The sequence below is a fragment of the Populus nigra genome, chromosome 16 (assembly GCF_951802175.1).
Source record: "Populus nigra chromosome 16, ddPopNigr1.1, whole genome shotgun sequence".
In the NCBI taxonomy this organism is placed as follows: Eukaryota; Viridiplantae; Streptophyta; class Magnoliopsida; order Malpighiales; family Salicaceae; genus Populus; species Populus nigra.
Window position 1 is genome coordinate 8,890,921 of NC_084867.1, and position 24,875 is coordinate 8,915,795.

The following is a 24,875-nucleotide window of genomic DNA, read 5'->3' on the forward strand; positions in this document are numbered from 1 at the left end:
CCCTTAATTTCATCGATTTCAGCTCCTGAAGCCGCATACCTTTTTTGGTTTTTTCCTTGGTTTTAAATATCTTCAATCAAGTCTCTAATTTCTCATCAAACTTTAATATTTATGCAATTAAACCCTTGATTTGATCAAATTAGCTTTTCAAAACTGCAATTTAATAGCGAGACTTCAATTTCTTCTAATTAAAGCCCAAATTGAACTTAAAAATCAAATTTTCTTACAATTAAGCCCTCAATAAATTCAATTACACCCTGAAAAGTTCCAATTGAGTCCTTAAACATCTAATTTTGGACTTTCCTTCCCATTTTGAATTTTCCAATGCAATGGGCCTTCACTAGTGCATATTGGATTGCTAATTTTTTTTCAACCTTGTATATTTTGATCCTCCCAACCAGTCTTTGGCAATTTTCTGGGAGTTCTTCATATTCTCTCCACTTATGTATTTTTATTTTTATTTTTATTTTTATTTTCAACTTTTTTAATCTTTTTAGATTTTGTTTTTCTGATTTTTCTATTTTTTTTATATTTTTTTGTATATTTATGTGGGGTACCAAAATGGATAATAACCACCACTACCACAACTACCACCACTAACATCATTATTATCATCATAATTATTAATATTATCACCATAGTGACTGCTATCAGTACCACTATTACTATCATAATAAAGTATGATGTGATATTATCACCACAATGATTGCTATCAGTCCATCGGGCGCTAGGGTAATAAAGTATAATCCTCGAAAGAAAGAGAATTGCATGATAGTAATAAAGTATGATGTGATATTGGCACTAATAGTAATAATTGGCAAAGTAGCACCATTGCTATCAGTAGTACTATTACTATCATTCAATTCTCTTTTTTTCGAAGGACTGCCCCTGTTAGCTTGCTCTATAGCCCGCGGGGGTGGAGGGGCTGCCTTAGGGCCTTGGCCCCTGCATTCTGGCCTGCACCCTGCACGGGAAAGGCTAGACACAGTTGGGGTCAGCTCAGCGTTGCTAGCCGCAACATACAAGCTACTAGGGTTTTTGCATTTCGCCAAGAAAACGCCCTGCTTTCCACATGAAATCAACCCAGTAAAATCAGCCATATTTTTCTGAGGTTGCCCACTGAATTCAGGGTTATTCCGGGCCAATTCCTATTTTTGCGGACTTCCTTTATTTTTAATGGTAGGAAAATAAAACAAAATACTTCCTGACTTTAAAAAATTCTAGGATTTTTTCTGGAGATAGATTGGATTTTTTTCCAAACTTTATGCAAAATTTTAGCTCAAACTACCAAGAAATGAATTTTTTAGAGGGGGTAACAAATGGGACGTAGTAGTGTCTAACCCTGCCAGAGCTGTGATAACACTTATTACTTTTTTGGGGATGCCCCCTGACTGGCCATGGGGCGCACTAGCCTAACGCCCATAGGCCTACCGCGGGGGCTTTGCGAACTGTTCCTACACTCGAACTAAAGTGGGGGACCTCATGGCCCGAAGTTAGCCTGCAACGATGATCGATTTTCCGGCCTGCGTCTTCGAAACCCGCTCCAAGCTGTTGGGCGTGTTGGAGTTGCTTCTCCACGCGTGGGTGTGGCATTTTTTTTGTCATGCTCGTGCCAAGGTGCTGGCAGCTGTTGCACGCTCGTTTGCTTGGCACGATGTCACGGAGGCGATGGTTGTTGCCCGTGCTTGCAAGTTGGAGGCCTGACCGACATGTCTGCTGCGGACCGCCAAACCCGGGGATTACAAGGAGAGCTCTACTCTGGCGTGGGCATGGCATTAAATTGTCGTGCACGCACCCATGTGTTGGCCCTCCTTGCCATCCTTGACTTCATGGCATGACGTGCTCGCTGTCGAGTTGAGGTAAACACCCCCCACATGATTGTCCCCGTCGTGTCCCTCTGTGGTTTGTTGCTTGTCCCTTCTAGATTCTTCATGTCCGGTAATACGAGCATGATCTCGCTCAGGTGTTTCCACTTGCTCTCGTGGTCGTGGTTCGCTCGTCGGGATTGTTGTCGCATGTACGCGGTGGCGTATCAGCCGTATTCGGGTTGTCCATGTCGACAGGCTTCATGTTGGTGCACCAAACTATCGGCCTGCTACCCCATCACTTTCAGCCCAAATTCCTAAGTGCCTTGCGACGAGGCAGGGTTCATGTGTTGCGTACCAACTTCGGTGGAATTCGAATGTGAAGTTGTCCTTCATGCCATTCCGAGGGCGCAAGGCGAACCTAGCAGCGACACTCATGTTTCAGTTGAGCGAACTCCCTCCAAACTGGCCCACAAGTGATTGCTCGTGCTTTCGGATGCAGAATGCGATGCTGGTGCGGGTGCCTCTACCCCTGCGACCGCCTTGTTCGAGCTGTTTATGCTCGATAAGAACGACTTCCTTGCTCGTCTCGGCCCCTCGTCTCATTGGCGTCAAGGATCGTGTAGGTCGGGGTGTTGCCAAGGAATGCTACCTAGTTGATCCTACTAGTAGTCATATGCTTGTCTCAAAGACTAAGCCATGCATGTGTAAGTATGAACTAATTCAGACTATAAAACTGTGAATGGCTCATTAAATCAGTTATAATTTGTTTGATGGTATTTGCTACTCGAATAATCGTAGTAATTCTAGAGCTAATATGTGCAACAAACCCCGACTTCTGGAAATGACTTATTTATTAAATTAAAGGTCAACGTGGGCTCTGCCTGTTGCTTTGATGATTCATGATAACTCGACGGATCGCACGACCATTATGTTGGCGATGCATCATTCAAATTTATGCCATATCAACTTTCAATGGTAGGATAGAAGCCTCCCATGGTGGTGACAAGTGACGAAGAATTAGGGTTCGATTCCGGAGAGGGAGCTTGAGAAACGACAATCACATCCAAGGAAGGCAACAAGTGCTCAAATTACCCAATCCTGACATGGAGAGGTAGTGACAATAAATAACAATACTAGGCTCTTCGAGTCTGGTAATTGGAATTAGTACAATCTAAATCCCTTAACGATGATTCATTGAGGGCAAGTCTGGTGCCAGCAGCCGCAGTAATTCCAGCTCCAATAACATATATTTAAGTTGTTGCGGTTAAAAAGCTCGTAATTAGACTTTGGGTTGGGTCGGTCGGTCCACCTCAGGTGTGCACCTGTCGCCTTGTCCCTTCTACCGATGATGTGATCATGGCCTTAACTGGCCGGGTCGTGCCTCCAGTGTTGTTACTTTGAAGAAATTAAAGTGCTCAAAGCAAGCTTACGCTCTAGATACATTAGCATGGGATAACATCATAGGATTTCGATCTTATTTTGTTGGCCTTCGGGATCGGAGTAATGATTAACAAGGACAGTCGGGGGCATTCGTATATCATAGTTATATGTGAAATTCTTGGATTTATGAAAGACGAACAACTACAAAAGCATTTGTCAAAGATGTTTTCATTAATCAAGAAGAAAAGTTGGGGGCTCAAAGACGATCAGATACCGTCCTAGTCTCAACCATAAATGATGTCGACCAGGTATTGCCGATGTTGCTTCTAGGACTCCGCTAACACCTTATGAGAATTCAAAGTTTATGGGTTCTAGAGGGAGTATGGTCGCAAGGCTGAAACTTAAAGGAATTGACAAAAGGGCACCACCAGAAATGGCGTCTGTGGCTTAATTTGACTCAACATAGGGAAACGTACCAGGTCCAGACATAGTAAGGATTGATAGACTGAAAGCTCTTTCTTTTATTTATTAGAATATAAGTATGTATTAAGATCAAAAGTGATCATGCTGTTAAAACAACAAGTACAAAATCATATACAAGGAAGAGAGCAGTATGCACCTCGAAATAAAAAAAATAACAGCAAAGGGAATAAGTTCCCTAGAATAATTAATATGAGCCACGCAGGGCTGACAACATAATAAAAACTAGAACATAAATGCACTGATAAAGTTCACCCATAAACAGCTATCCAGAGGGAGGAACAATAATATGCAAAGGAGCATGCAAAGCCATGCAAGGAGCCATATCATAAGGGAACCCGGTAAATAGTTACGGGCAATTGTCTCCCAAATAAACTTTGTAGAGGAGCAGGGATTAAACACGAAACAGTGGCCATGTCACCTAGAAACACTATAGGCTAAAAGGTTTTTTTCATGAAAAAACAAGATTGTGTAAAACAAGATCTGGAATTTTCTGAAGATAACCTCGACTGATTTAGTAGTGTTGTAAAAAATTCATCTTTTTTTCTTCCCAAATCAAGTACACAAGCAGAGCAAGTAAGACTCTTCTTAATATCAGAAAACCAGATATAGGTATGAGGAATGTAATAATGATCCACCCATCGGATCCAAAGAGAGTCCGTTTTCAGATGAATGTTCCAGAGTTGCCTGGCGAAGAAGCTTGCATTTCTTGCTTGGATGTCAAAAACAACCAGACCCCCTTCATTCTTCGGCAAACAAACTTGTTTCTAAGCCACTAGAGCAGATTTATTTCTTTATAAATCCTTGATCCATAGGAAATTGCGGCACAAGCTAATAATCCTTGCTAATAACCAAAACTGGGATTAGAAAAATGTTGATCCAAAACTGAACCACACCCTACAAACACAGATCTAATTAACTCAAAATGACCAGCATAGAAGAGGTGCTTACCCATCCAACTCTAAATTGATAATTCTAACTTGGGCAGAATATGAGAGAATTGGCTAGCCAGCAGCCTGTGCAGACTTAGCAGAACACCAAGATACTTGAAGGGCAAACTTCCTTCAGTGAATCTTGAGGAAAGAACAATGGCCTGCTTCACATCCCTCGTAACTCCAACAAAGTATATTGAGGATTTGGCTGCATTAATAACAAGACTAGACGTCTCTCAATTGCAATTAGCTGATGAAGGAAAATACTAACAAAATGCATGTCACACCGGCAGAGCAACAGGATGTCATCAACGAAAGCTAGGTGGCTGATTCCAAGAGCTTGGCATTTAGGATGAAAATAAAAGGCAGAGCTTTAAGCACTAATCTTCAGCATCCTAGAGAACTATTCCATACAGATAATGAAGAGATAGGACGATAGTGGATCTCCTTGTTGAACACCACACTTTCCTTTAAAGAAGCCAAACAGACTGCCATTTACAGAAACTGAAAAAGAGGTGGTCTCAACACACTTCATAATAAGATGAACAAACCAGTCCAGAAAACCCAAAAGCTGAATAAAGTCACGGAGGAAGGGCCATTGGACAGAATCAAAAGCCTTCCTAAAGTCTATTTTGATGATGCATCCAGGGGAGATACGTTCCCACTCATACTGCCTAAAAATCTCTTGCATGAGATTAATGTTATCCGCCATATAACAATCTCCAAGAAAAGCATTATAACAAGGGCTGATAATATCATTTAATACATGAGCCAACTGCCCTACTAGAATCTTAGAAATCACTTTATAGGTGACGTTACAACAAGAAATGGGCCTGTAGTCTGTTGCCGAGTTAGCATTTGTTGACTTTAAAACAAGGGCAATGATAGAGTGGTTGATTTGCTTGAAAATCTCTCCTAAAGTAAAAAATCTTGAATGGCTGCACAAAAATCTCCACCATCAAAATGAGAGGCCAACCATATACTAGATAAGGGCCTCCACTCAAAACAGAGAGTTTGTCTTCTTCATTTTGAAATTTATACACCAACCAGCCCGATTCATGAATGGTAAGAGTGGCTTCACATTTCCAGGTGTTCCCACTGATGTTATTCAAGGCCCTATAACCAGGAAATTTCCCAAACACATAACCCACGACACATAATTTCCAATCTTCACTAGTATGGTCTAAATCTTCAGCCAAAAGGGAACATGACTGAATAACATTATAGGTTGAAAAATGCATGAGTTTCGAGCATGTGAAGATATTATGGTTGGAAGAGAACAGATCTCTCCATCTACCACTAGCTGGCACCTTTAGGACTTGCAGGTATCATAGGTGTGGCAGGAGCTAGAGAAGATGGTTAAGACTTCTCATATTCTACCTCAGAGAAAGTGAAATCTAACTGCTCTTCTTCAAGATCTTCTTCATCAGAACAACTCTCAACAAGAAACTCATTCATAGATATAGATCCATTAGCCACCGATGACCCATCCTCCTCTCTGACAGTGCTAGGACCTGCACTGTTAGTTAGGATGAAAACATGGGGGGATAGATCTGGGTTTGGTAAATGGAAAACAGAACCAGATAGAGTACCAAGAGCTGACTTTAGTCTTAAATCCAGCGAACCACCTTGGTTTGTGTGAGATGGAACAGGAGCATGCAACACATCTTGTGTACATTGAACAGTAGCTGCAGGTTTTCGTTTGTTTTTAGCCATTTGGAAACGGACGGGAAGAAATGGAAACAGGGTGGGAGGAAGTAAGGCACGGGAAAGGTCAGATGCAATAGTCGGCCATGAAAACTTGAGGGAACAATTTCTAGGAGCAGGAGAGCATCTCTCTCTAGATTCTCTCACTAGACCGACGATTGAAAGCTCTTTTTTTTTATCAAATGTAAGAATTTTATAGATCAAAAGGAATAAAGTTGAAGACCAGCAGTACATACTGAGAGCTCTTTCTCTCTCTCTCTCTCTCTTTTTATATCAAATGTAAGAATATATTAAGATCAAAAGTAACCATGCCACATAAGCAGCAAAAACAAATTTATATACAGATAGAAGGGTAACAGATACCCTAAACCAAAAAACAGGAACAAGCTCCCTAGGAAACAACATTAATGAAACAACCCCAAGTCCGACAGCACCCACACAGAGTGCTAGCAAGAGAACCAAAAATTGCTCACTTCCAGCCAAAAGAACTGCAACACTGCAAGGATCATCATCACGTAAAGAAACATGCGAAAACCATGCAGGCGATGAAGAGACTGGATCGTATAGACAGAAACTAAGCCAAGCCATGCGGACCCACAAGCCATCCTCCTCTAAGTTTCAGAATAGCTTCAGCCTAACACAACCAAAATAACCGAGAGCATAATACAACAGCTCATGCACATAGGGATGAAAGGACATGCAGAATCAACTCAACTATGCAGAGACAAACATCCGCCATAATAACAGCTAGAACAAATTAATACACCAGCAGCCAAGAACAGTGGCCAATAGAACATCCATGCAGAGACTAAAAACCTTACAGAAACCCATGCATGCCCAGACCACGTATTACAGCATAGGAGCCAAAACATCCCATCAGCTCGGCAAAGCGACGATGAAGGCAACATGCAGCCCTTAACCAAAGAACCAACAGCAACCCATAAGCCCTTCCATGCAGGGATGTGGAAATCAATTGGCCAATAAGAGACTCAACCAAGCAACAACCAAGACAAATAAATATATAACCAACCAAGAACAGAAGCCAAAGGCTCATCAATGCAAGAAACAGAAAACCATGTAGAAGACCATACACGTCCAAGCTACCAACCAGCAAAGATAAAGGAGACAGCTAAAAGTCGACAGCTCATTCATGTAGAACAAAGGAACCATGCAGAGATAAAACCAGTCAACCATGCCAAGACACAACCTACTTTCAACCCCATGCAGAAACGAGGAACATAGGTTCATCAATGCAGGGACGAGAAAACCATGCAAAACCATGCACACTAATTTACACCAAAAAGCAAGTCAGTTCCATTCAACTAGCAACACTGTAGCCATGCAGATCCACAACTAATATCCCCTCAATTTTAAAGCAGTTTCAGCCTAACATAGCCAAAACAGCCGCACCTGCACACGAAGATGGGGGGAGCACACATCCTCCACTCAACCATGCAGAGACAAATCGCCATAACAGCTAGAATAAATAACTGCACTAGCAGCCAAGAATAGTGGGTAGCAAAGAATCCATGCAGAGACTAGAGAACCCATGCATGCCCAAACCACAACTACAACATAAGAGCCAAAACATCCCATCATCTCACCATGTGTCCCCCAACCATAGAGACACCGACACCGACAACATCCCAAGAGCCTGTCCATGCAGGGGCGTGGATGACATTGGCCAATAGCACATGCCCAGGTAACAGCCAAGACAAATTAAATACCCAAAACAGAGCTAATCAATGCAGGGACAAGAAACCATGCAAAAATCCATGCACGTCCAAGCTACCAGCCAGTCAAGGCAGAACAACACATAGGAGACAGCCACAATCAATTCCAACTGTTCATCTATGCAGACACTGCTCAACCATGCAAGGGAAAAAAACCAGCCACCCATGTCAAGCCACAAGCTGTTGTCAACCCCATGCAGAAACAAGGAAAATAGAGGCTAAACAGTGCAGGGACGTGAAAACCATGCAGGACCATGCACGTTAATTTACCCCAGCAGAACCATTCAAAATGCAACACTGTAGGCCAGGTGATTTTTTTCATGGAAATACAATATAGTGTAAAACAGAATATGAAATTTTTTGAAGATAGCCTCAACTGATTTCCCAGTATTGTTAAATATTCTCCTGTTTCTTTCCTCCCAAATCAAATACACAAGGACAGCAAGAGATACTCTTCTCATTCTTAGCTGCAGCCCTTTTTTGTTGTTTTGTAAGATCCGAGAGGCTCTGCTTAAGGAAGGCATATTGTTATGAAGCTTGAGCCAGAGTCTGGCCTTTCTCCAAAGAGAAGACGACCAGTCACAATTGAAGAAGAGATGAGCATGGGATTCATCGGCATTTTGACAAAGAGGGCATATAGGGTCAGAAGAGAGAAAATGAAGATGATCTCTCATTCGCAGCTTGCCCAACATTGCCAGCCAAAGGGAAAAGCTATGTCTTGGAAGAGACCATTGCTCCCAAACTACATTAGCCCACTGCACAGGGTCAGCTTTATGTCTGAAGAAGTCATATGCATTGGCTGTAAAAAGACCTAGGCCAGAGTGCCAGCTTGAGAGTAGTTGTTGCACTAGAAAAACCCCACCACAAAGATTAATCAATCTGTCACGAAGAGAGAAGATTGACTTCCACAGAGGAGAGTCGGTTTTCTTGGCATCCAAGGACCAAATGGAGGCGTGTGACTGATAGCTCTTTCTTCTTCTTTTTTTGATCAAATGTAAGTATTGTATAGATCAAAAAGAGCAAGGCAAGCTTGCAATACAAGCTGGGAACCAGCAGATCAGAATATACACCAGGAAAGGGAACAGACCCCCTTGTACAAACCTTAGCAGACATAAAGCCAAAACTAAATAGTCAAAGGGAACATGCTCCCATAAAGTCAAAACCAAGGGGACAGGGTCCCATAACCAAAAAGCATGAACATCCCTCATGCAGGGAAGAATCTATCAAAGGAAAGGGAGGGCCCAGCTGGAGGGCCCTGCAGCAAAAGAGACATGTGGAGGTAATTGCATGAGCTATGCAAATGACAACACCAACCAGCATAGGAGTGATCAGCAGGAGACAAGCAGGAGAAGACAACCTGGACCCACAGTCAACCATCCAACAACAGAGGACATCCAAATCTGCACCAAAGGGAAGAAAAAGCTCCCAAAAGGAAGGGAATATAACCCATAAATAAGGCATGAACAGCACTCATGCAAAGCAAGATAAAAGCCAAAAAACCTAGGGAAACATGCTCCCACTAGGCTAATAAGAAATACAACAAAGAGCAGTCAAAACTCCTCAACAGGGCACGCCAGGTTCTGAAGAGCAGCTTCCTATACTGGAACAGAAAGAGTGAAAACCAGCTAAAACCAGCCCAAACCGCAGGGCAACAACATGTTAAAGAGCAACAAAGCAACAACTCCAACGCCAATGTCCAAACATTGTTGAAGGAGATCAAAATGTCAGTCTGAAAGAAACCATCACAAGCCAATAATGCACAAAGAAAAAGAGCCTGCCAAACAAGACAACCATGAAATATAAAACCCATCAACACAAGGCAGCATAGAAGCCACCAGAGAGCTGCAAGGCCACAAGAGACTATGTAGGCACAGTACGGGCCGACCCATCAGGGCTGCTATTAGAGGTGTCAGGGTTTGGTTGACCCATATATTGGTATGAACTAGGGGGAGCAGAGCAGCAGTTGTAAAACTGCCAAGGAGGTGGAATACCAGAGGGCCCCTGACATGGGTTTGGATCATATGCAGAGGATGAGGTTACGGTATTAGCCAATAAAACCTTAGTCCGCTTACGCCCTGGTGAAGTTTGCCTCCAGGAAGTAGGAGAGCCAGACACCTTGGTCAGGGGAGCTGCCAAGGGAACAGCAAGGGGGCAGGAGCCAGACAAATGTGAAGGTGCATCATTTGGCTGAGCTGTAGAGGGAGAAGCAGCTGTGTGACCATTCGAAGAGCTGAGCTTGCGTTTAGAGGAGCTTGTCTTGCAAGAGGAAGTGGAATGCCTCATGGAAGCACAATTCTTACAGAACCGGGGAAGGGATTCATAGAGAACCTGCTGACCCAAGGTTGAACCATTGGGAAGCTGAATAGAAACCAGATCAGGCAAGGGGCCAAGCAAATCAACTTCTATGAGAACACGGGCAAAAGAAAGTTTAGATTTGTTAGAGGTAGGTTCATCACAATGCACAGGCTTGCCGATCACACTTGCAAGTTTAGATAAGCAGAGGGGGGTCCAGCACTGAATAGGCAGTTTGGAAATCGTACCCATACGGGCATCTTGGTCAGCTCAGGTGGAGAGAAGTCAAAAAAATCTGGCATGACCTGCAAGATTAATGGCCGACCAAATACGGAATATAGTCCCCCACTCATAGTATCTAACATAGCAGATTCAGAGAGAAATTCGAATATCAACCATCCCAAATCATGCATGATCAGAGTAGCATGAGAATTCCAATTTTGAACAATAAATTGAGACAGCAAAGTATACCCAGGGCATTTACCCGCAACAAAACCAATTAGATAGAATTTCAAGGAATCATCTTAGGGTGATACATCAGATGCTAGAAAATTGCAAGCAGCAGTAGATGTAAAGACTAGGAAGTGAACAAGTCAAGGGAATTTAGGGGAACCTGGTACTTCTTGTTGTATAGTCAATTGTCCAGCTTAGCCCGAAAGGGCAATGCCACGGGGGCTTGATCAGAGGGAGAAGGATGCAACCTATTACTTTGCAAAGCTCTGGACCCCACAGAATGAGCCAATGAAGCCTCCTGAGAACCCTTATTAGAAGTCCCTTTGCGCGCACAAGAGGATGAGGAACTGGATTGAAGGCGACTGTTCACAGAAACCCTAACACCAAGAGGAGTTGAAGTAAATTCGCCAAAGGTTAGCTTTGGCCGAGGGGGAAGACCTTGAGTCGAGGATTCCGAGTCAGATTGGACCGGAGATAAGCTCCTAAGTGGAACCCTAGACGTTCTCAAGGAAGCCCGGGCCGATGGTTGTAGCGAAAATCCTCTCCACCAGACCGTCGAGAGAGAGATTGCTTCTTGGATTTAGCCATAGAAATGTAGAAAGAGACACAGAAATCAAGAAGAGGAGTGGTACTTAAGCGGAGAACCAGAACGCTGTGCAACACACAGTCACCTTCTCACACTAGAACCGGGAGCGTCTCTCTCTTCCTTGACCTGAGACTAGCTCTGACTGATAGCTCTTTCTTGATTCTATGGGTGGTGGTGCATGGTCATTTTTAGTTGGTGGAGCGATTTATCTGGTTAATTTCGCTAACGAACAAGACCTTAGCCTGCTAACTAGCTATGCGGAGGTGACCCTCCGCGACCAGCTTCTTAGAGGGACTATGACCTTCCAGGCCAAGGAAGTTTGAGGCAATAACAGGTCTATGATGCCCTTAGATGTTTGGGGTCGCACGCGCATTACACTAATGTATTCAACGAGTCTATAGCCTTGCCCGACAAGCCCGAGTAATCTTTAAAATTTCATCATGAGAGGCATAGATCATTGCAATTGTTGGTCTTCAACGAGGAATTCCTAGTAAGCGTGCGTCATTAGCTCGCGTTGACTACATCCCTACCCTTTGTACACACCACCCGTCGCTCCTACCGATTGAATGGTCCGGTGAAGTGTTCAAATTGTAGTGATGTAGGCGGTTCGCCATCGGCGACGTTGCGAGAAGTCCACTGAACCTTATCATTTAGAGGAAAAAGAAGTTGTAACAAGGCCTAGCACTTGCCCCGACGGCCGGGTATAGGTCGCGTGCTTCAGCACCATTCATTTTCGAGGCTGGTTGATTCAGCAGGTGAGTTGTTACACACTTCTTAGCGGATTTTGACTTCCATGACCATCATCCTACTGTCTTAATCGACCAACACCCTTTGTGGGTTATAGGTTAGTATGCAGTTGGGCACCGTAACCCGGCTTCCGGTTCATCTCGCATCGTCGGTTCTACTTACCAAAAATGGCCTACTTGGAGCTCTCGATTTTGTGGCGCGGCTCAATGAAGCAGTCATGTCGTCCTACCTATTTAAAGTTTGAGCATAGGTCGAAGGCGTTGCGTCCTCGATGCCTCTAATCATTGTCTTTACCCAATAGAACTCGCATCGAGCTCCAGCTATCCTGAGGGAAACTTCGAAGGGAACCAGCTACTAAACGGTTCAATTAGTCTTTCGTCCTTATACCCAAGTCCTTATATATATGGGTTGGTTTAGTCTATATCTATTGGGATTTGATAAAGAGTGGCAACTCCATTTTTTAACAAACCTGTCTTTCGAAGGAGTGATTCTACACCAACTCGTTTTGTGCAAGATGCGACAAACATATACATAATTATAAATGTTTTTCTTGTTAAAAATTATTATAAATATGTGTGTAAGTTGTTTTCATACAAATTAAAATAAGTACAGTTTCAAAGTTTATATTAAATTTAAAAAATAATTCAACTTAAAAGTATAACTTTATTGTTTAGACAAGAAATAAATAAATAAAAATAAAAATAGTGTAAACTAGATTTGTGGGCTTGCGTTACACTACAAGCCAACATTTTCTTTTAATTGATTAAAAATAATATGTTCAGATGATACAAATGTCTCAAAGAAGTAAAACAAAATAACTTGAGGTATAGATCTGACTAAGCTAAAAAAAAAAAAAACTAGTATAATTTAATTAGATAATAAAAGAACAAATAACAATAGTAAATTGACCAATTTAAACCAAAAGGTATTATAGGAACTTGCAGGAAAAAAAATGTTATAAAAAAAAAAGATGATGAAGCAAAGATTTCAATCAATTAAATTAAAAAATAAAATTAAAATTAAAAAAAGAGAAAAAAAATTGAGATGGGCTAACCTAAGTGAGTATGACAAATATGCAAGCAAAGTAATGAGATTGAGATAAGCCAAGATAAAGAAAAAAAAATCCAATGTAGAAGGATTAATTTGAAAAAAAAAATTCAATTAAAAAAAACAACCATGAAGTCGGGCATGCCAACTAAACTCTGTAACTTGGATAATACGAATGAGATACCCAATAAAAAGCAAACCAGAAAAGATTTCAAAGCTTAATTCTTAAATAACTCAATGATGAAGGATGAAAGTTAAAAACATTAAACTTAAAAAAAATGTTCCTAAAAAATACCTGAGCAATTAAATTAACCTGCTAGACTTGTAGTCTAAGTGATGTGACTGAGATAAATGAATAATATATAAAAAATTTCAACCTTAAAGAGACGTGGTTTGGCCACCAATTGTTTTCACACGTGCCCTTAATGATGGATGGGTCACCATGAAAATTCAAACATCACTATAAAAGCTGTGGTTTTTCTTTTTATAAAAAGAGTAAAATTACTATTTTATTATTTCAACTTATAGCTCTAATGTTTAAAGATACATTAAAAATGCTAAAAAAAAAAACTCATCCCCTTTAGTTTTCTATTAATATATATTTATTTTATTCACTAGTAAGAGATATTTTAAAGTCAGCTTACACGTTAACAAAAACTAAATCCCATCCTATGTGATTTTAAATGCATACTTTCATATCAACTTAATACATTTATAATTTTTTTAATAATTTTAATCATTTCAAAACAAAAAAATATATAAAGACATATCTTGTTTGTTCTATCTTTTTTTTTTTTGTCCTATTACAATAATCACTTCATCTTTTCTATCGCAACACGAGTGGTTTGAACTTTGAAATGGAATCGATATGGAAAAAAAACTACTTTTCTCACAAAGATAATTACTATATACAATCGACCACCTTAATTAATTAAATTAATTAATGCTACTTTCCTTGTCTAATAAAAAAATCTGGATAACACAAACTTCCTTGTGAAAAAGGAGATAGGTCAAACGACATCGTTTGTCACGCATTGAAGTTCATTCGGCTTCGCGACGGCAACTCGTGCACAGAAACTTTTGCTCCCCACAATCTACGTGCAAAACACACGTTACCCAATGCGGTACATCAGCAAATTAAGTGAAAATTAAGGGCATTTTTGTAACCGAGTCATTATATAAATAAAACAGAAGGCCGTCTGTTCCTGGAAAAAATTGAAGGGCAGAGCGAAGCAGAGGAGTTTCCGTTATCCATTTCTCTTTCTCTCTCCAAAGAAACCAATTAGTTTCTTTTCTCTCTCCAGAAAACAAATTCCCTTCTCTCCCAATTGAAACGAATTAGGGTTTTCCATATCCACAAATTTTGCAGCAGTAACCATGGCTTCCGGTTCAATCAACGCTTCAATTCCTTCTATCCCTAGAGATTTCGGCAAGAAGAAGAGGGTATGAGGGCGATTCCTTTTTTTTCTCTCTCCCTCTCTGGAATTTGATTTCTATCTAAACAATCAATTATATTCTTTTTTTGGGATTTATGCAGGCCAATAGGTCAGCCAAATTGAAACAATGCAAGCTTGACGCTCGTCGAGAGCAATGGCTTTCTCAAGGTACCATGATGATCTCAAATTTTAATTTTTTCTTATATTTTATTATTCTTTTTTAATATTTTTTTAGTTAATTTTAGTTTTTGGATACTGTGGTGGGGCTTTTAATTTATTGATGCGATGGGTGGTGGATTTTTATTTCATTTTTATTAGGTGCAGTGAAGAATAAGGGATGTAAGGAGGAGTTGACGGGTCCACGCGTGTCACCTCAGCAAATTCATGAAGAGGGAAGGAAGAATCCGTTGGAGAACTCGCAGACGAGGCGGCGAGGAGGAGGAGCAGGGGAGGATGAAAATGAGAATGAAAATGGGTCGATCCATCATGATTTTGATTTGGATTCCCCTTTGAATAGTCCTACTGGCAGCAGTTTCCTTGGTGGCAACGAATCGGGCACCAATTTTACTGCTTCCAGTAGTAGCAGCACTTCTAGTGGAAGTAGCGTTGGTGGCAGCATAACGGAAGAGGATGGAGAAGAGAATGATAATTGCTTGGATGACTGGGAGGCTATGGCTGATGCTTTGGTTGCCAATGATGATGATGATAAGCTAGAAAACCATATTGATGAAAACAATCCATGTTTGGAATTGCAGTCTTCACTGGAGCATGAACCTGTTGTTCACTTGGATTGTAATTTGCAAAATTTGGGTTCTAATAACGAGAATTTGACACAGGAGAGAACGGTGCCACCGAGAGTGACTCCTGGAAATAGTCAGGCGTGGAGGCCGGATGATGCACTTCGTCCGCAGAGTCTTCCTAATTTGCCCAAGCAGCGCAGCTTTCCGAATACTGATAGGCGTTATGGACAAGGAGTGCTTCCGTGGGGTTGTGCTAGTGGTGCTAATGTGCCCACTTCATGTCCTATATGTACAGAAGATTTGGACATCACGGATACAAGTTTCCTGCCATGTTCCTGTGGGTTCCAGGTCTGTCTTTTCTGCCACAAGAAAATGCTTGAGCTGGATGGCCGCTGCCCAAACTGCAGGGAGCTGTATAAGAATGATCCTGTGAAGGTGGAGGCCAGTGTGCGTAGAGGTAGTCTGACTTTAAGATTGGCTCGTTCTTGTAGCATGAGGTCGTAAGAGGATGATTCTCTGTTTTGGTGAACTTTGGGTCCATCTCTTTCTCCGTGTGTCTTGTGTGTTCTGTTCTATTGTTAGGCTGTCACTTCTTAGACTTTTTAGATGCAGGGGTATAGATCATTATGTCTTTTGGCACCCGATAATTGAGCTGTTTCTTATTTCGATTCTTGGTTCTTATCTGTGTGGTGCGGATGTAGAAAACTTCAGTATGTGAATAGATAAGGGATATAGAAACTCAATACATGAAAGGTAATTACAATATCCTGTGTTTTCCTTTCCCTAATGCTCGATTGAGTTACTATCTGCTTGTGCATGTTAATTATTGTAGATTCCGTCTTTGGTAATTGCTTTCTGGGAGACAACCTTAGAATCCAATAGTTCATGGATGGGGTTAATTAGCTAATGGCTTTGATTGCAATGCAAGTCTTGATAATTCATAGTTGTACTGCATGTGATTATTTAAATGTTACATTATATGTAGGTTCATTGATGGAATTACATTTTTTGGCTTTAGCTAATGGGAACAAAAAGGAGCAGAGTTCCGAAAACATTGAAGGCAGCCTCTCGGGCTAAAAATATGTTTTAGGAGTCACCTTTTTGGGGCCGCATACAAAATTGTTTCTTTCTTGAGACTGCTTCACGGTTGAAGTTTGTGCATGAATACTGTCTCTAATTATGGAATAAAAAGTTCCCTTGCTTCTCACTTGAAAACCTGGTTTCTATTTCTTATTTAATTATCAAGAAAGGTTGGTGTGTGACGCCACCATGCCTTTGCCACGTAACAGCAGAGAAGAATTTGCATCTCATTGACAGCCTTTTGGCTCAATTCTGATTGAGACATCTAGGAGGGAGATATGTAAAAATGTTAGTTTCCTTTGACACCCTTTTGGCTTAATTCTGATTGAGACTTCTAGGAGGGGGAGATACATAAAAGTGTTTGTTTCCTTTTCTAGTATTGATGAATTCATTTTTCTTTGGGCTTCGTGATTTACATAGCAAGGTCAAGGGAGCATCGAATGGCTGGAAAAGCAAGGCTCGATACTTTTAGTGTACTGTCATCTCAAGAATTGTTGGCGCTATAGCCTATATGTTTGTGATTTGCCGAGATGGTATTGTTTTCGTTTTGGCCTTGTTGCTTGTGGGGGTGATACATCTCTGTGTGCCAGCTATAATTTTTTGGTTATGGTGGAAGGTGGTTTTCATTTATACTAATCGTTTCAGATATCACGTGATTTTGTCGTCATTTCTTGGCTGTTTCATTTTCAATTATGCTGAAAAGTTGAATACTCTAAGGAACTCTTCTATGATTTCTAAGGATATTGGATGGCTTCCATTCTCTGTTAGAAACATGTGACTTGTTAAATTTTAGGTATGTATGCACAGATTGTGATTTTGCAGTTTGAAAATTTTGAATTACCTCTCAGATAGCAGTCTAAGGCTCTTTTAGGCTGCAATTGTTTTACAACTGTTTTTGTGATTGCGGTGCGTAGCATAGTAATAAATCAAATTTTGTTTTGTATTGTAGGACCACTAAAAAATAAGTTTGAAATACAATTTTTATAAAGTAATTTTTATATATTTTTTTAACTAAGTTTTATACCCCTATTTATTTTTGCGTTTCAAAAATATTTTTGAAAAAATTTAAATTTTTTTATTTTTTTCTTTACTTTAAATTAATACCTTTTTGTGTTTTCAGATCATTTTGATACGTTAATATTAAAAATAATTTTTTAAAAAAATATATTTTGATTTATTTCCAAATAAAAAGCACTTTGAAAAGTAACCGCAATCATACTTCCAAACACAACTAATACTACCAAACATTTTATACATGTTTTCTACTACACATAAACTTCAACCATAATTTTTACTGTATCTAAATCTAACTAACCACACTTTTTTAAAACTTATTTTTAAATCACAACCACAAAAGTTACCTCAAAAACAAATAAACTAACACCATACCTTTTTTTAGAATGGTGTGATGCTTCATTCATATATTTAAAAGTGTTTAATTAAATAATAAACATCACAATTTTGTATGGGTTGCATTGAATTTTTTTTTTAAATCTTGGTTAAGAAAAAATTATGGATGTATTTGTTTTTGCAGTTTAACTTATTTTTCAAATTATTTTTCATTTAAAAAAACTTTAAATTGGTTTTTTTAAGTATTTTTTTATAGTTTTAATATATTAATAACAAAAATAAAAATAAAAATTTTTTTGATATATTTTCAATTAGAAAACACTCCCCGTTACACTTTAAAAATTTATAATTTTTTTAATTTTTTTTTTTTATCATAACCATACAAAATATCACAATCAAAAACTCACTAATTCAACTTGAGAAATTGAAAGTTTATTGGAATCATGAAGCATCCATTGCCGAAGTTCACAAATTGGCATGACAATGGTGTACACTGCATGATCAATGTCTAGAAACCTATGATGCGTCCTGGCAACTGAAGGAAATGCAAATGGCAAGCTTTCATTTTATTTTTCTTTCTTAAATACGACGCTTCCAGATGTTAAAACGTGTTTATTAGTTAACTAGATCCTGCACTCGATTAATGCCTTGGAATCTGTTTGTTTTCATGGCCACTCATCTCCTATATTAGTTCAGTTGATGAGCATATATTCGAAGAGGCAATGAACAGAGGATCTGACAATAATTTTCCAGGAGCCAGGAGGTGAAGTTTGATAAATAGTTTTGGTTTTCATGTGTAGCTAGATAACTGGATTTGGTGGGTACGTGTTGATCAATAGTCTTGGATCATGTAATTTTTTGTTAAAAACCCAGATTGATCTCCAACTTAAATTAACCTAGGAAAACTTGATTAACCAACCTATTAATTTTTTTATAAGATATTGTTTTAATTTATTTATTTTTTTATATAGAAAATTAAGAGTTAACCCAAGTTAATCCAGGTTAATCCGGGTTGTCCCTTCTAACCCGAACAACTTATCTCATTTTACTATGATGTCGAGATTTATAACTTTAATCGTAAAATGATTGCTTATCACTGGTCTAACTGCATTGAAACAGTGATAGAGGATTGTGTGCTTTGGTGATGAAATACACAGTATTCAACTGGGGAGCATGATCATCACTAGGCTGAAGTTTCAGTTCATATCGCTTCAGCATTTCGACTATCTTATCCCGTATACCTGCTTTCTCAAGGCTCTCTAGATTAGCATGGACATCTTCCTTGTCTTTTGAAATACTGAAGACATCATAATAGCAGCCTTTGCAAAGTTCGCAGTTGCTTTTGTACGCACGCTTCTAGCGTCTGTATTCTTTCCTCAATATTTATCTTCTTTTCGTCAATTGCAGCGAGGTTCCTCAGCTTCTGCTTCCCTGTTTCTTAAGCGCCACTGATATTGAGGCTTGCTCAATCACTGTGGGATACCGAACAAAAGGCATCGGCACAAGTTGTGGGCATCAGCCAGTCATGAATTAAGCTGATAAAATGTCCAATTTCAGCAAATCTTGTGGATTCCAACTCACTGTTACATTCCATGTAGGCTGATAAATTAAGCTGGATAACTAGCCAAGTCTTGAGGACTGAGCATGTGAGATGCGAAAGAAGCAAAACTTAATTACTAGGCCTAGCCCGATTGAGGCCGAATCAACTGTGATCATTTGCAGTTAATACAAGTTCATCTAGGTGGGCATGGTGAAAATAGGACACAATTTGCATTTGTAAGCTCTCTCGTGGTCCATCTCTGTAGTTCAAATGATCTCTTAGACTGTTTCGAGCAACTGTCACCTTTACTTCTACGGTACTCAACAGAGAAGAATAGATCCCTAAGGGTGTATAGGGACTTGTATAATTTAATGAAGCTTGATAAAGTCTCTAAAAGCAGGTTTGTACTCCCCATGATATTGCAGGCAGCATAGCTAGCAGCAGAAGATGCATTCTCCATCACTGTTACATAGAAACCTTGAGCTTCATCAGCAGGTTCTTGCTTCAAAACATCTCATAGCTTAGTTTACGAGAGCACCTGATTCATTTTATAATAAAATGAACATAATATGTATTGGTTTTAATAATTCTAATTAATATTTAGTTTTAATAAAACATTGAAAGGGAACATTTTGGAATAATGTTTTAATGCATTTAGAATCTTATAATTATAATAATTTCATAATTTTTTTTGCAAAATATTTTTGTCTTGTGAACTTTATCTTTATTCTAGATTTATTAATCAAACATTAAACTCACTAATCAAATATAAATGAATATTAAAGATAAATAAAACCTTTATTAATAATAAATATATTTTATATGAATAAGATCAATACTATTAGTTACAGGATATATTTACTAATTAAGAAAAAGTTCTTGCTCAGGTATGCAAGAGGATCATAATAACATTAGTTACACTTCTAAAAGTCCCTGGACATACAACTCCGTCCTTAGCTCTAAAATGCAAGATCCAGAGATCAGTTGGTCAGGAAATGTTGTTTCTGCAATTTCGTAAAGGTGGAATTCTCCAGCAGAACATCACCACCAAGTTCCTCATTTTGAATCCACTTATCAACTTTGGTCTTTAGGTGCAAAATGCTTTCTATAGTTCCCTGGCAACCTGCTTTAATGCATAGTTCCTCTACCTCAGCCCAGAAACAGGATTCTGGAATTTCATTTGGCAACTGCTCAGCATGCTCACGCCATTTTTGAGTGCATTTATACCGTCTTGGCCTGCCCTTTCCCATATAGGGTCCTGTGTCTTCATTCTTGAGGTGTCGGTAGTAATTTGCGATATCCAAGGGTTCAACAATGCGGCGATACCTGGTTCCGAGACCTATCCATTCCTTCTGGCCCTCAAACTCATCAGGGAGTTCATACCTTTTCAACATTTCTATTATTACATCCCATATACCTGCTAGCTCAAGCCTATCTACATTAGCATGGAAATCCTCCTCTTCTTCTGAACTCTTGAAGGCGTCATAATAGCCAACTTTATGTGCACACTTACTTTGGTATTCTTGTAGCTTATCTAAACATTTCTCAATATCTTTCTTCTTTCCATCAATTGTAGCCTGGTTCCTCAACTTCTGCTTCTCTAACGCTTCAGCAGCACGAAGAGACAGTCTGGCTCTTTCACTCTGGAATCCCAAACACTTGAGCATTTATAAATATTGGAGGTGTCAACTAATTTCATTTTATTTTTCACTAATATGTCCAGTTTCAGAAAAAAGTTTGAGCATTTCCAAGTCTGATACTGCTATTTCCTATATACTGAAACTTGTAACCAAATAAAATTTGCTAGGATAACTTTAGCCAATGTGTGATGAGTGAACATATATATGAAATGGAACGACACATTCAGAAGGGAGTAAAAGAACTTACCAGGCCTAGGTCATTCAAGGCCATATCAACTTTCTCACGCTCAACGCTTGCAACATTCCAAGACACTGCAAGTGCTTCTTGGTGATGATGGAATAAACTTGTTACAGCTGGCGTTTTTAAGTGCTTTTGCAGGTAATTTTCGTAGTTCAAATGATCTCTTAGGCTTGTTTGGGCAACTGTCACCTTTTCTTCTTCAGTGCTCAACTGGGAGGAATAGAACAGTACTTGCAGCACAGCATCAGGGTTACTTATGACAACAAGTTTCCCAGTTCCTGTACAAAAGACGTAAGTCCCGAAGGGTCTATACGGACTTGGTTCAATGAAACTCGATACAGTTTCCAGCAACGAATTCGTGCTCCCCATGATCTTACAGGCAGCATAGTTAGCAACAGATGATGCATTTTTCACCACAGTTTCATAGAAAGCTGGGGCATCATTAGGAGGTTGTTGCGCGTTTTGATTAAAGTAATCGAGGACTCGCTGAAGTTGTTGCTTAATGGAAGAGAGTGGACAGAGTGAAATCCGAGGGACAATGTCATATCTCATAACGAAATTCACAAAGTAGCGAGACCATTTTTCACGCCTAATTGCAATGTTTATAATGTAATCACCGACAAGGGGAGATCCAAAAGTCAGGCAGAGTGGCGCAATGCAGTTGGAGCTCTGTCTATTGTACACTTCCAAGAACCAAGCTGTTGCCAGTATGGCAATTGCCCCTCCTGAAGAGTGACCAGTAAATACAACTTGCCTTCTGTCGGCCACAGCTTTTTCCACCTAGGAAAATTGAAAACCAGCATCAGACTGGAGTTAATTTTTCTAGTCCAGCAATTATTTTAATGTTTACTTATTGAATCTATTCTACTTTCAATCTGTTTTCCATCTCATACTTGTAAATCTTATCAATTATTGTTTGTTCTCGGGGAATTCAATTAGCTTCTTAGAAGGATATCAAGAACACAAATGCAGCTACAGGATCTATATAATAGAAATGGAAATAAAATGACCAGGAGTGGATTGAGTTACCTCAACTTTGAACCGTGGATTAGCCAAAACTGCTTCGAATCTTTTGAAAAAGGCTTCATTGACCCTGCCAGTTTGATCAAGACCAACATATTTGAGAGAAGGAAAGAACTGAAGATCCACCTTCATTTCTCCAAAGGCACTTCCAGCAAACCAATCATTTACAGACAAAGATCCAGCAAAGCTAAAGACAAGCTCAGATGATGAACTTTGAATCCCTTCAGAAAGATATTGCTTCTCTGGAGATTTGTGAGCCTTCATGGCCATTGAACAAGCTTTCATGATCACCTCTTCTTTGATCCCCATGTTCTCTCCAAGCTTAACAATACCCATCACTACTCTTCAATTTCTCCTGGAATTTGCTGCTTTTGATTTTTTTTTTCCTTTTCTTCTTTCACACACAAACGAAATGAAACACTCATGAAATCATAAGGGCACAAATGGTCGGTTCGTCGTCATTGACTTGTGGACTTTACCTGACTTGGTTGGAAACGTGAAATTTCCGAAAGCTTTCTGTCTTTCCTTTTCTACTGAAACATGTTGGAAGTTTACAAAGATTCCCATATTCCATGCTGTTTTACACTCAACTCTGGAATACTACCCCACCTTTTGTTTACAATTTAATTCAACTTTTAGCATGATCATTCAAGTTTAAATATATTTTTAACATTCGATATAGCATATCAAAACCATTAAAAAACATCATCTTACTTTAGTTTTTGCACTAATGGCTAAGTATATTTAATGACAAACATGATGATGCCCTTAATTAACAGTAGAAGGATCATACTTGTTCGACACGTTCATGGAAGTTATGTGAACCTAGTTTGATGGGGAAGACTTAAGAAAAGTCAAGTTTTATTCCCAAAGGGGACTAGTTGAATGATGGTAGGAGTGGCCAAGAAAGCCCAAAAGTCAAGTTTTGGGTAGGATCTTGTCTGTTTGATAATATCTTATACAACTGACATTTTCATTGATGAAGTAAAGGCTAGTCTCTTAAGTTTGGAACAGTTCACTAAATTTTGAGAAAAAAATCATTATTTTTTTTATATATATTTTTTAAATATTTTGATATGTTGATGATAAAAATAATTTTTAAAAAATAAAAAGTATATTATTTTGATATATTTCTAAGAAAAAATACTTTAAAAAATAACCAATATCACATTCTCGAACACTACCGAAACTCTTATAAATACTAAGGTAGCATTTAAATATGGTGCACAACAATTCAAATTAAAAAAAATTAAAAATATTAGTTATAAGTAATTCAAAATAATTTATTAAAAATTTAAAAACTACTATAATAGTGTAATAATATTAATGTGTGTCAAAAACTTATTTAGGGGGTTTTGGAATAGCGAAAATGTTATTTTTTAAAGTATTTTTTATTTGAAAATATATCGAAATAATATTTTTTTTATTTTTTTTAAATTTATTCTTGATATCAGCATATTAAAATAATTTAAAAATATTAAATAAAATTAATTTAAAATAAAAAAAAATTAAGATTTTAAAAAAATATAGTTGGATGTGCTTCCAAACACCCTGTATCAAGTAAAGCTGGGCCACAGTAAGAAATTCTAATAGGCCTCCATCATCCCGAGTCCAATAAAATTAATTTCATTTTTCTCCCACTCTAACAAGTCTCTTGCTCAACATGCTTAGAGGCTAAGCTAGCCCAATTTTTTTGAGAAACAATCAACAGAACGGGTTATCCTCCTTGACAACTATGTAATATAAATAAATAAATAAATTTTGAATTATTAAAACACACTGCTAAATGTCAAGTATATTTTGGAACACTACCCTAACTAACATAACCTAGATGTTGACATATATTGGTCCAGGAAGTTTCTAATAGCTTTGGAAAACAAGAAATTATTATTCTTTTGGTATTATTAGAATCACTAAAATGCTAAAATGATTAAGTTATTTAATTTAGATTTTATAAATCTATTTTTCTTATTTTAAACTCGAATTAGTTATCCAAGATTTATACTTCATGGCTATTAAAACCAGTTAAAACTCATTTTTTCTTATTATTATTATTATTATTCTTAGGGTATGTCAGGATTGATGATTTCTAGTTGATTTTTCTTTTAGAAAGCTTCTATATTATGTATGTTTGAATCTCACTTTGTTTTTGCATAAAAAGGAGCTATATATATGTTTCTAAAAGAAACTTGTCATTTATAACTGTTAGAATGTCTCTGACGGTTAAAATAATCGACCAGTTCAAATGACCATATCATCCGGCCGACCGATTCCTATAAAATTCTCAAGTGTTCATCACGGATGAACAACGGTCGACCGGTTCACTTGGTATGCCCAAGTGATCAGCTGATTCAACTTAAAAATCAATTTTGATAGTTTCAACCTAATGAAACTTGAATCGATTAAATTTATATCAATCCTATTTATGCATGCAATATGAAATGTGTGAATTCATTTTAATTTTTAATTGAGTAAGATATAAATATTTAACAATATGCATTAAAATGACTCCTTAAGAACTAAGTCTTCACTTACTTTGTATCTTGGGCTTGTTTATGTATTTCTTCATTCAATTCTTTATACTAGTTGATGTGATCTTTATATAGACCTGTTTAAATTTAATTTCATCCAAGCATATCATTAGTCTATTTTCATTTAAT

The 24,875-nt window shown here is 38.5% G+C and overlaps 2 protein-coding genes and 1 pseudogene across 2 annotated transcripts; 2 read left to right on the forward strand and 1 right to left on the reverse strand.

Moving 5' to 3' along the window:
* The first annotated feature begins 1,506 nt into the window (after nt 1–1,506).
* On the forward strand, nt 1,507–11,965 carry LOC133676064 (uncharacterized; annotated as a pseudogene).
* A 2,414-nt stretch (nt 11,966–14,379) lies between these two features.
* On the forward strand, nt 14,380–16,106 carry LOC133675279 (uncharacterized). Its single transcript, XM_062096609.1, has 3 exons — nt 14,380–14,608; nt 14,703–14,769; nt 14,920–16,106. Exons 1-3 carry the CDS (start codon nt 14,543–14,545, stop codon nt 15,843–15,845), a joined length of 1,059 nt encoding a protein of 352 aa, XP_061952593.1. The 5' UTR covers nt 14,380–14,542; the 3' UTR covers nt 15,846–16,106.
* A 3,984-nt stretch (nt 16,107–20,090) lies between these two features.
* LOC133675625 (protein EDS1L-like) lies at nt 20,091–22,797 on the reverse strand. The gene is made up of 3 exons (XM_062097055.1): nt 22,222–22,797; nt 21,199–21,972; nt 20,091–20,954 (listed from the first exon to the last, which is right to left on the reverse strand). The coding sequence occupies exons 1-3, from the start codon at nt 22,549–22,551 to the stop codon at nt 20,292–20,294; spliced, it is 1,767 nt and encodes a 588-aa protein (XP_061953039.1). The 5' UTR covers nt 22,552–22,797; the 3' UTR covers nt 20,091–20,291.
* Nucleotides 22,798–24,875: the final 2,078 nt, after the last annotated feature.

Coding starts and splice junctions, on each gene's coding strand:
- LOC133675279 (XM_062096609.1), top strand. CDS start 14,543: ATGGCTTCCGGTTCAATCAACGCTTCAATTCCTTCTATCCCTAGAGAT. Junction 14,609..14,702: donor ATTTCGGCAAGAAGAAGAGG/GTATGAGGGCGA, acceptor GGATTTATGCAG/GCCAATAGGTCAGCCAAATT. Junction 14,770..14,919: donor AGAGCAATGGCTTTCTCAAG/GTACCATGATGA, acceptor CATTTTTATTAG/GTGCAGTGAAGAATAAGGGA.
- LOC133675625 (XM_062097055.1), bottom strand. CDS start 22,551: ATGGGTATTGTTAAGCTTGGAGAGAACATGGGGATCAAAGAAGAGGTG. Junction 21,973..22,221: donor ATCCACGGTTCAAAGTTGAG/GTAACTCAATCC, acceptor CAATTTTCCTAG/GTGGAAAAAGCTGTGGCCGA. Junction 20,955..21,198: donor CCTTGAATGACCTAGGCCTG/GTAAGTTCTTTT, acceptor TTGGGATTCCAG/AGTGAAAGAGCCAGACTGTC.